Source organism: Nannospalax galili, unplaced genomic scaffold (genome assembly GCF_000622305.1).
Source record: "Nannospalax galili isolate Female #2095 unplaced genomic scaffold, S.galili_v1.0 scaffold10, whole genome shotgun sequence".
In the NCBI taxonomy this organism is placed as follows: domain Eukaryota; kingdom Metazoa; phylum Chordata; class Mammalia; order Rodentia; family Spalacidae; genus Nannospalax; species Nannospalax galili.
In genome coordinates, this window is record NW_008331140.1 from 6,883,038 (window position 1) to 6,895,450 (window position 12,413).

The 12,413-nt window shown below is 37.0% G+C and overlaps 1 protein-coding gene across 1 annotated transcript in view; it reads right to left on the reverse strand.

The window, feature by feature from the left end:
- Positions 1 to 7,316: 7,316 nt before the first annotated feature.
- LOC103725205 overlaps positions 7,317 to 12,413 on the reverse strand; it is a 58,372-nt gene continuing 53,275 nt past the window's right edge. The window contains exons 5-7 of the mRNA XM_008822545.2: positions 9,100 to 9,182; positions 8,395 to 8,533; positions 7,317 to 7,402 (exon numbers count right to left, since the gene is read on the reverse strand). Coding sequence (XP_008820767.1) covers positions 7,355 to 7,402; positions 8,395 to 8,533; positions 9,100 to 9,182 — 270 coding nt within the window. The 3' untranslated portion in view covers positions 7,317 to 7,354. The remainder of the gene's footprint in view (positions 7,403 to 8,394; positions 8,534 to 9,099; positions 9,183 to 12,413) is intronic.

Consider the following 12,413-nt stretch of genomic DNA (forward strand, 5'->3'; position numbering starts at 1 on the left):
TGGAGGCAGGAGCTGGAGCACAGGCCATGGAGGAACGCTGCTTACAGGCTTGCTCTCTTTGCCCCTGCTCAGCCTGCTTTCTTATGGAGCACAGGCCCACCTGCCCAGGGGTGGCACCACCCACAGTGGGCTGGGCCCCCCCACATCACTCATCAAGAAGATGCCCTTCAGACATGGCCACAGGCCAGTCCAATAGAGGCAATTTCCCGATTGAGGCTCCCTCAACCCAGGTGTGTCAAGTTGACACTAAAGCTATCCAGCACACCTCCATAATGAAATTTTTAAATCTTTGAAGAGATTGAGGAAGACACCAAAAGATGGAAGTACCTCCCATGCTCATGAATTGGAAGAATTAATACTGTGAAAATGACCATCCTACCAAAAGCCATTTGTAGGTTCAATGCAATGTCAGTCAAAATCCCCATGACATTCTTCAAAGAATTGGAAAAAATCATCTTAAGATTCATATGGAAGCACAAAAGGCCCTGGATACCCAAAGCAACCCTGAACACTAATAGCAATGCTGGGGGTGGGGATTACTATTCCAGATTTTAAACTATATTACAGAGGTACAGTCATAAAAGCAACATGGTACTAGTGCAGAAATAGGCCCACAGGACCAAATTTCCAGTCTCTGGATCAGACAGAGAGACCTGCTCAGCCAGGATTCTGGTAAGTCAGGTCAAACTCACTACCTCCCTACCCGATTTCTCTCATCTACCCCCACTCTGTCCCCTGCCAGCCTCTCTTACAGGCAGGGTCCAATCCCTTAACCTCAAATCCCAAGACTAACTTCTAAAACCATATTAACCAACCACCCTATTGTAGACCTCTAAGTCCTCACCCAGGCGGTCCCCTCACTGCCAAATTCCCAGATTCTGGATTAGAGAGACAGACCTGCTCAGCCAGGACTCTGGGAAGTCAGATCAAGCTCACTGTCTTCCTATGCAATTTATCACATCCACCCCCACCCAGTCCCCTGCTGGCCTCCCTCATAGGCAAGCTCCCATTCCTTCACCTAGAGTCCCAGGACTAGTTTCATAAACCAGATTAACCAACCACCCTCCCATAGATCCCTGAGTGCTCACCAGTGGTCCCCTCACCACCAAATTCTCAGCCTCGAGATAGGGCTGACAGACCTGCTCAGTCACAACTCTGACCAGTCTACTACTCAGCAAGAACCTGAAATGCCCACCAATTTGTCTTTCATACCCAAACATAAAGTAACTAAGCTACGTAAACAATATTAACAGAACCAAAATTAATTTAAACAAAAGCAGTGTAGAAGCTGCTGTTGAACACATAACAAAGAACATCTATATGCCCAGACAGCAATACACAAAGAAATATGAAAAACCAGGAAAATATGTCCTCAACAAAGCCCACGAGTCCTATAGAAGTGCACAAAATTGAAAACCACCATGTAGAACACCAGGACACAGAATTTAAAATAACAATAGTAAACATGATCAAAGAATTACAAGGAAACACAAACAACTCAAATACCTCAAAGAAGAAAGGCATAAACTTTTGACAGAAGCTCAAGAATACATGATATGCAGCTTAATGTAATATCAAAACCAATTCATACTTTGAAAATAGAATTCACTAAAGAGATAGATATAGTGAAGAAAATCCAAATGGAAATGAACACAGGACCAAAAGACACAATGCACCAAGTAGAAACAACAGGAGAAAGTCTCAAAAGCAGAAAGAATGAAATGGAAAACAGAATATCAAGACTGGAGGATAAAGTTGAAGAACTGGACTCCTTAAGCAAAGACTATGCAAAATTCAAGAAAACACAGCAATGAAATACTCAGGAAATATGGGACAATATGAATTGACCAAATCTACATATTATAGGCATACAGGAAAGAGAAGAAAATCAAACCAATGGCATCAAACAGATCTTCAATAGGATTACAGAAGAAAACTTTTCTAAATTAAGGAAAGATATATCTATAGAGTTTCAAGAAGCAAAGAGAACACCATTAAGATATGATCAGAACAGAAAATTCCCATGACATATCAAAGTAAAAGCATTAAATGTACAGAACAAAGAGAGGGTACTGAAAGCTGCTAGAGAAAAACAAGTTACATATAAAGGAAAACCCACCAGAATAACATTTGATTTTTCAATGCAAACTATGAAAGCCAGAAAGGTTTGGAACAAAGTATTCCCAGGTCTAAACAACCACGGATGCCAACCCAGAATACTTTATCCAGCAAAACTATCTATCAAGGTCAAAGGGGAGCAGAAAATTTTCCATGACACAAATAGGCTGAAAGAATTCATGTCTTCAAAACTAGCACAATATAGAATGCTTGAAGCAATACAAAGGACTGAAGAAAGGAATGAGTATGCCCAATAGGCTACATAAAGAAAATAAAGAAAGGTGTAACAATGGAAACACAAAATAGGGCCACAAACACCAAAGAAATTAAAATGGCAGTATACAATGCACACCTTTCGATAAGAGCACTAAATATCAATGGCCTCAACTCCCCTGTCAAAAGACACAGGCTGGTGCAATGGATCAAGAAGGAAAACCGATCTTTTTTTTGTCTTCAAGAAACTATCACACCTTCAAGGGTAGCCACTATCTTAGGGTGAAAGGAGGGAAAAAAATCCCAAGAAAATGGCCCTAAGAAGAAAGCAGGTGTCACAATTTTTATATCTGACAAAATAGACTTCAAATTAAAACTCGTCAGAAGAGATAATGAAATTTACTTCATTCTAATCAAAGGAAAAATTGACCAAGATGAAATTACAATCATGAATATTTATGCATCAAACTCTGAAGCACCCAATTTCATAAAATCAGTAGTGTAAGACTATAAAACAGAGATTAACACCAACTCAGTGTTAGTGAGCAACTTTAATACCACACTTTCTTAAATAGACAGATCAACTGGACAAAGAATAAACAGAGAGACATCTGAATTAAATGACATACTATATGAAATGGACCTAACATATATATACAGAATATTCCACCCAACCACCAAAGCATACACTTTCTACTCAGCAACTCATGCAAATTGTTCTAAAATTGACCATATTCTGGGGTACAAAACAAATCTCAACAAATACAAAAAAAAAACTGAAATAGTTCCATGTCTTCTATCAGATGACAGTGCAATAAAGCTTATAATCAATAGCAAAAGAAGCTCTAGTAAATAAACAAACTCATGGAGATTAACCAACACAATCCTGAAACATGAATGGGTGAAAGAAGAAATTAAGAAAGAAATAAAAGTATTCCTGGACAAAAATGAAAATGGGACCACAACACAACAAAACCTCTGGACAACAAACCAACCCCAAACTTAATAGATGAGACGAAATAACAAAACATGGAGTAGAAATTAATGAAATAGAAGCAATGAAAATAAGACAAAAAAAAATCAACGAATCTAAGAGCTGGTTCTTTGAAAGGTTACACAAGATAGACAGATCCTTAGCCCAGTTAAACAAAAGAAACAGCAAATCCAAATGTACAAAATCAGAGATGAAAGGGGAAACATTACAACATACATAAAAAATCCAAAACATTGTCAGGGAATACTTTAAAAATCTATACTTTATTAAATTTGAGAACAAAAAAGAAATGGATGAATTTCTAAAATCATGGCCACCACCAAAGTTAAACCAAGAGGAGATCAACAGCCTAAATAGGCCCATAACAAATAAGGAAATTGAAAGAGTAATATGAAACACCCAACTAAAAAAATCCCAGGCCCAAATGGATTCACTGCAGAATTCTACTAGACATTAAAGAAGATATACAACCAATAATGCTTAAGTTATTCAAACAGAAACAGAGGGAGAACTCTTAAACTCCTTCTATGAAGCCAGTATCACTCTAATACTAAAACCAGGTAAAGATACAACAAAAAATAAACCTATAGACTAATATTCTTAATGAACATAGATGCAAATATACTCAACAAAATACTTGCAAGCCACAAGCAGACACACATTAAAAAGATCATCCACCATGATCAAGTCAACTTTATCCCAAAGATGCAGGGATGGTTCAACATTCATAAGTCAATAAATGTAATAAAACAAGTAAATGGACTTAAATACAAAAAACACATAGTCATCTCAATAGATTCAGAAAAGGCATTTGACAAAATCCAGCATGCATTCATGTTAAAAGTTATTGAAGGAGTTTGTCTGGAGGGTACATACCTCAATATAATTAAAGCTGTTTGCAAGAAATCCATAGACAACATCATACTAAATGGAGAAAAACTGGAAGCACTCCCATTAAAATCAGGAACCAGACAGGGCTTCCAACTGTCTCCACTCATTTTCAATATAGTGCTTGAAACCCTTACTAGAGCAATAAGAAAATAGAAGGAAATTAAAGGAGTACCAGTTGGAAAACCAAAGGTCAAATTATTCCTATTTGAAGATGATATAATATTATGCATATGAGATCCCCAAAATTCCACTAGAAAACTGTTAGAATTAAATAATGCTTTCAGTCAAGTGGCAGGACAAAAAACCAGCTTACAAAATCAGTAGCCTTTCTATATGCCAATAACAAGCAATCAGAAAAAGCACTTGAGGAAACCCTCCCATTCACAATAGCCTTAAAAAATATTTAGGAGTAAACATAACCAAAGATATTAAGTATATCTACAATAAAAATTTCAAAACTCTAAAGAAAGAGCTAGAGGAAGACACTAGGAGATGGAAAGACCTAACATGCTCATGGATTGGTATAATCAATATTGTGAAAATGACCCTCTTCCCAAGAGCAATTTATAGATTCAATGCAATCTCAATCAAAATTCTCATGACATTCTTCACAGGGCTTGACAAAATAATCCTAAAATTCATATGAAATCACAAAAGATCCCTGATAGCCAAAACAATCTTGGGCAAAAAGAACAATGCTAAGAGGATCACCATACCAGATCTCAGACTATATTACAGAGATATAGTCATAAAAAGAGCATGGCAACTGGCACAAAAATAGACACATAGATCAATGGAACATAATAGAAGCCCCAAACATAAGTTCATATAATTTCAGCCACCTGATATTCAAAAAAGGTGCTAAGAACACACAGTGGAGGAAAAATAGCACCTTCAACAAATGATGTTGACAAAACTGGATCTCCACCTGCAGAAACATGAAAGTTGACCTTTATCTTTCACCCTGTAGGAAAGTCAACTCCAAATGGATCAAAAACCTCAACACAAAACCTGAAACTGGAGAGTATAGGATGGGAGTCCTATATGGAACCTCACCCATGGCTCCAGGACAATTGCAGAAGTGGAAGCATAAGATTGTAGGAGCCAGGGCTGGTTCATGAACAGAAGGAGGTCGAGGCTTCCAGGCCACTGGAGGCTTACTCATGTGAGCCTGTGGCAGTGCTGGCATGAAACGGGGGACCCAGGTCAGCTCAATTAAACAAGAGCCCAAAGAGGAGGTGAGAAATAGGTGGCAGGCCAGCACTAAATTGAGAACTATTTATGACTGATTAGTGCTGGGTGAGGGAGAGTATGAGTAACATACGAACATTGGGTGGGCTGACCAGACTCCAGTGCTGGCATTTACACTGAAGGACATTTGGGTACAAACACCTGAATGAATAGAGCTCAGCATGTACATCAGAGTGCATAGGGTTCAGTGGGGAGATAGGGGGAGGCAAGGATGAGGGAGGGGTCTGGATTTGAGTGAAAAACGGTGTATGAAATTTTAAAAGCTCAATAAAAAAGTTTAGATCAATGATACAAAATTGAAGACTCAAATATGAGCACATACAATTTCAGCCACCTGATATTTGATAAAGGGGCCAAGAACATTCACTGTTTGAAAGACAGCATCTTCATCAAATGATGCTGGTAAAACTGGACCTCTGCCTGTAGAAGAATGAAACTAGACCACTATCTTTTGCCTTGCACAGAAGTCAAATCCAAATGGATCAAAGACCTCAATGTGAAACTCTGAAAGTGTTAGAAGAAAACTTTGGCAATAGCCTACAAGGCATAGTAGTAGGAAAGGACTTTCTAAACAGGACATCAATTGCTCAGATAATAAGATCAAGAATCAACAAATGGGACCTCATTAAACCAAAAATCTTCTGTACATCAAAAGAAGCAATAAAGGAAGTGAAAACACAGAGTGGGAGAAAATCCAGTTGGGTGGGCTATGGGAGGGTGCCAGTGGGGACAGGGGTATAAAGATGATTAAGATTGTTTGAGATATTCTGTATGAAATACACAAAAATTATATATATATAATATATATGGCACTGAAAAAACTAAATTAAAAAAAAACATGGCTTTTAGGAGCAGCATTATCCAGCCCTACAAATATCTCCCTTATCTTTGTCTGTCTTTGTTCCTGACTTTCTGTCTCTCTGTCTAATAAAGTTGTAGGCTTCTGTAAGGCATTTCCACACACCGTTTGTTTAGTTCAACCCTTCTTGCTACTTCCCTCAAATCCACTAACTCCTCTACTCTGTGGAACCTGGGGTTTGAACTCAGGTCATTAAGAATGACAGCAAGTGCCTTTATCAATTAATATTGTTTATAAAGAGTTTGCAATTAATCTTTATGTTTTTCACTGAACATATTATAAAATGCAATGAATTAATAAGTATTATGGCAAAATTTAAGGATAACTAGTATTTTCAGTCCCTGATAAATTGCTGTTGTTGGATACTGGAAATGAAAATTTTGTTTTATGGTCATCAGAAGCAAGGGTCCAGAAAAAGTCGAAGACATAAAGAATTAGGGGACATAAAGTAAAAATATGAAGCACTTAGAGCAAAGAAATCATATTTGTAATGTCTTCTTGAAATATAAGAAGAATGCTGTTGGGTAGGCATCCTCTGAAAAGCCAGGACTGAACAGGGCAGGTCTAGAGACTGTTGCTGAAAGAGCTGAGTGCGCTGGAAAAAAGGGGAGGAGCTATCGCCATTTCGGAAATGGAGGGACCATGGGGAAACAGCTCAGGAAAAGCTGGTGGCGACCTCTGGCAGGACACACCATGAGTTTCAAATATGGGAAAGAAAAAGCCTATGTAAATCACCCCCTCCCAGATGACATAAACTATGTAAAACCCAATTAGAACATATTCTGTCGGTTTTGTCACCCCTGGCACCTCAGAGGGCATGTGCTCACGGGTCTCCCAAGGAAGGAGGGGGGAGAAAATTTAGTGCAACAAATGCTATCAAAATGAGCACATGACAATACAGATGTATGTTTACATAAGCATATTTATGTTTTTCCACAAAGAACTTAACAGCTGGATTTCATTTATGCATAACCTATTGTGTAAGAGATTTTTTGATTCATCAGAAGTTGAGTATCCATGTAGTGCCTCTATTTTGGAAGGTAAACTGCTCTTGGAACGCCTGATGTGGGAAATTCCTGCAATGAAGTTTAAAAAATAAATCAGTGTAATTGCATGACATTTAATAACATTACTAATCTTCCTTAGATATGCTATGTATCAGTATCAGAAAATTAATCACATATTATGAATAATTTTATAATCTGTCCAATCCCTAGTACAGTTTAAAATGATTTAAAACTACAATAAAGTATTTTTTAATAAATGAATTCTTAACTGCTCTTAGGTAACCATTATATATGTTACATTTAGTACAGTTCCTCTGAACTGGCTTACATACTGTGTGAGCCAGAGCTTCTGTACTCCAATCAGAAACAAGCGCTATTGGAAGAAAATGTAAGAAAAGCAAATATTTCTGTGAAATTATTGTACCAAGGTATTCTGCTCCTGTATAATGATGAATTTTAGTACAATATTATAAGAAAATTAAAATTTTAAATGCAATACCATATTTTTCTTTTTGTATAATTATATGTGCAAATTTAAAATGACACCAGTTATTGTTTTCTTTGAAAATGTCATGATAAAACCTATAGTTTGCATGCTAACTAAAATTTTTAAAAAATATATCATGTCACGAAGTAGTAGTTGTCTTATTTAAATTATGAGAATTTACTGGCATAAGAACATAGACCAAAATCATCTCTGAGTTTGTCTCCTAGCATTTAATCAGTTCTCAATGACTTCAAATCTACTTTTGAATGATTGAAAATTTAAACACTGTATATAACAAAGTGTAATATAAACATTATTATGCAATATATGTTACCTATACATGTATTTATAAGTATGTTACACATTATTATATCTTTGACTCATTTCCTAAACTCATTATATAAACTGAAATAGTAGTGACAGTGATTCATATAAAGTAAACTTTCTAAACCTTGATCTGGACTGAGTCTCTCATATCATTTTGGCATAATGAATGCCAGTATTCATGATGTTATCTGTCCTGGAATTATGGTAATGTTAACACTAAGCAGAAATTGATATGCTTTCTGCATACATAAAATGGTTTCATGTGAGTGTTCGATGAATACTTGTTTCCATAATTTATTTCAGGTTTAGTTGGTCCTGGAAAGCGATCCCAGTTATTAGATGGATAGTTGTAAATAGCACCTTCCCTGGGCGCAGGAACAGCAAAACTATTTAAAAAAAAAAACAAATATTTTAGAATACTTTAAAATGTAAAACATGCATACACAGTTAAAATGTCATAATGCAATACAGTGTTATGATATTCTGTATGAAAGAAATAAATGAAATCATTCAGAATCATATTGAAACAAGAAGCATAATTAAATAATGGTGTCTTCATAAAACAGAAAGAGATAAACAATTTTTCTTTTAATTTTTTTCATTGCAAAACCTAGGGCTTTGATTGGGAATATTCTGATATTTAGATAAATGAAGGAAGCACAACTTTACAAATTTTGCAGATTAATTTTAGTCAGCACTGAGGTTTTCCCCTCAGGAAAAGTGCTAAGAAGCGGTCTTTTTCTCTGACAAAAACACCATTATGTAGACATTCACAGTTAGAAAAAGCGTTATCTCTAACTATGCCCCTTTTTCTCTGAATTTTGCACCCTAACAAAAAATGAATATATAAATTAAAACTATATGAAACAATTCTTTCCAAATGAGATACTCTTGTCTCTATTTTTCAGCATTTACTCATTTTCATCCCTGTTTTATACAACAAATCACTTACTTGGAATTTACTCTAGATAACGGTGGGAATGGAGAGAATGTACTTCCAGAAAAGGCTCCCTGATGGGCTGAGCTCCTGGGATTCTGCACATAGATGTTTTTAATGAGAGAGAAAAACAGTTACTCATGATTTTAAGGAAATTTGAAATACAATATATAATAGCTTACATTGCATCTACATGCTAGCACCCAAGTACCAAGGTAGCTAAAAGCTTCTTCTCACAAAATGACAAAATGACAAAAAAATTAAAGCGCTTAAAGATATTAAGGACTTCAGAAGTATCTATCCATCTGTCTGTCTATCAGCTAGCTATCATGTATCTGTCACCCATATAGGAAGAGAGAACAGCGTACTGAAGGAGATGTGCAAATGGAAAGTATATTTCAGCCACAATCTAAACATTATGTGACATTTCAAACTAAAAACATTAAACTTAAACTCATCTTTCACCTGTCTGCAATTGTGTGAAAAAAATCCACAGATAAGCACAGTTGACAAAATAACACAAGCAAGGAAAGTGAAGGTTGAATACAGAGCTGCAGTATCAGTCACTGAATACTACAGGGAGTTTTTAAGATAAAACAATCCATACAGCTCACTTGATAGACCTAGTCCTTGAAGACCATACATCAAACAACTACATGTACCAAAGATGAATTGTAACAGTATGGTTTAGGTGCAAGCAATTCATGTTTTAACACAGGCATGAGGCATATACAGTGGCTATGTGTCTACACAGAGCCTTCTCTTTTAGCCAAACTAGTTATGGGTATGTGAACGATATTGTGCTTTGATTATTTTAAGAGCTAGTTAAAAATAAAGGATAATTTTACACAGTCACTTTGATACAATTAATTTGACATTGGGAAATTTCAGACAGCCTCTAAAACTATTCACTATATATTGTCATAAAAGACTAAACAACATGAAATGTACACCACGACCCATCTGTTAAGTTTCAGTTCTTAGGTACAGACATCCTAGAGGGGCAAAGAAGCTTAGATTAGTAATAATATAAGAGATGAGAAAGAGATTAGATTTCATCTGTAATGGCCTACTGATTTAAAAAAAAAGGAAGAATGAGACTAACTCTATGTTTCTTCTTCATTGTCTACAAATTTCTCTTCTGTCTCTAAACCTTCCTCTTCTGCTTTGATTTAGCAATCCTCTTTAGAATAAAATACAAAACAACCAAGAAACATAAAAAAAAATCATCACTCCTGAGACTACTTCAATGAAGCCTGGACAGAAAGACTGGTTGGTATTAACAGACTTTCTCTCTCTGGTGTCCTCTCTGATATCACAGTAGACAGAATTTTGCCTTTCAATCTATTCAAAGCCTCAAGTCTTAAAGGGGCCATCTTTCATTTCATGGTGGACTCAATTTATTTGGTCCACACCTTTTTCTTTAGCATACAAAAGGGAACAGTGTATTTGTTGTGATAAAATTTTGGACCCAAGCTGGGTGACACCTTTAATCCCAGCACTTGGGAGGCAGAGGCAGGTAGATCTCTGTGAGTTCAAGACCAGCCTGGTCTACATAGCAAGTTCCAGGCCAGGTGGTAAGTTATGTGACTGTTTTGGAAATGAAGATTCCATAAGAAACTGCCAGAGTACCTAAAGATCTAGAAGGATTGTTGTATAACTCCACTTGTTCATTTTTTGAACTAATTTAACCCTTTAGTCTGGAGGTAGTTGTTGATCCAACTGATTGTAGAAAAGTGCTTGAGGCTGAATTTAATAGTAAAAAAAATATAGAGAATATGGGGTTGGAAAGATGGCGCAGCAGTTAAGAATACTGGCTGCTCTTCCAGAGGACCTGGGTTCAATTTCCAGCACCCACATTGTGTCCAACAACCATCTGTAATGCCCCAGTTCCAGGGCATTTGACACCCTCTTCTGGCCTCCACGGGCTTTGCATGACACGGGTGCACTTATATATATGCATGCGAAACATTCATAAACATATCATTTTTATGTGTATAATAATAAGAAAGGTAGAGAGAAATCGAAAGAGTAAAACATTTTATAGTCTGGTCCTTGTGATTGTAGAGATGGTGGTGTTAATAAGACTATTATAAGTAGATGGGAGTCAATAAAAATCAATAGGAGCTAGCAATAAAGAGAAAAATTGAATCTCATGATAGCATTGTGAAGAACAATAAGAAAAACTGTGTGTATGAAGGCATGGAGGCACATCTAATCTAATAATCTAATTAGAATAGCCTGACTAGAAACGTATCTTTAGGAAGTGACAGGCAAAGCAGTTGCCCTGTTCATTCATTCTCTTGAACACAACTACTGCTTTCCAAATTCTTATAAAGGCCATATCTATGACAGTAATACTTGGAACCAGAAGTAGACTGCATACATGGATGGCTAGATCTGGGTTTCTCAGATAAAGCTAATCTTTTAAATTTTATCTTTGGAAGCCCCAAATCACTGTCCAACCTATCCTACAATTTGCTTTTTCTTTCCCTCATTCTCAGAGATAACTATTTTGCCACTCCTCTCCAGATTTTTTTAAAATTTTTAATTCAATTTTTGAGATTTCTATACAGTATAATTTGATGACATTTATGTCTCCCTTGCCATCCGGACCTCCCCACACTACCCCCCCACACACTCAATTCAATGTATTCTTTGTATAATAAATCCTATAGAGTCTTTCTTGAATCCCCAAATGTTCTCCAGTGTGGGTCCATCCACTGGAGCTTGCATAGGACTTGTGCGTGCTGTCACCATTGTTGTGAGTTCATATGATTAACTGACCAGCTGTCTGGAGAACTCTCCCGCACCCCCCTGTCCATGGTCATCCACTACCACTGGCTTTTACAGTCTTTCCACGTCTTCCTCTTCCATGATCCCTGAACCCTGAGCTCCAGAAGCCTGACAGACGCGTTCCATTCAGAGATAAGCACTCTGCAGCCTGTTCCTCCCTGCACATTAGAAAGCCATAAGTTTCCGTGTCAATCACTATCTGCTGCATAAGGAAACTTCTCCCATAAGAGTTGAAAGGTGCATTAATGTTATACAGGGGGTGAGCACCTGATTCAGCAGTCCATTTGGATCATCCCTTTTGAGACTGGGAGTCAATATTATTATGAGGGTACCACAGTTACATCTCACAGGAGGGGACCGCAGCTCTAGTTCACAGGGGGAGAACTACAGCTCCAGCTCACAGGAAGAACCACAGCTCCAGTTCTAAGGAGAGGACACTCCAGCTCATGGGGAGGGACCATGACTCCAGCTCACAGGAGGTGACCACAGCTCTAGTTCTTTGCATTTTCTTAAGTTCTCAAGCTCTCAGAGTT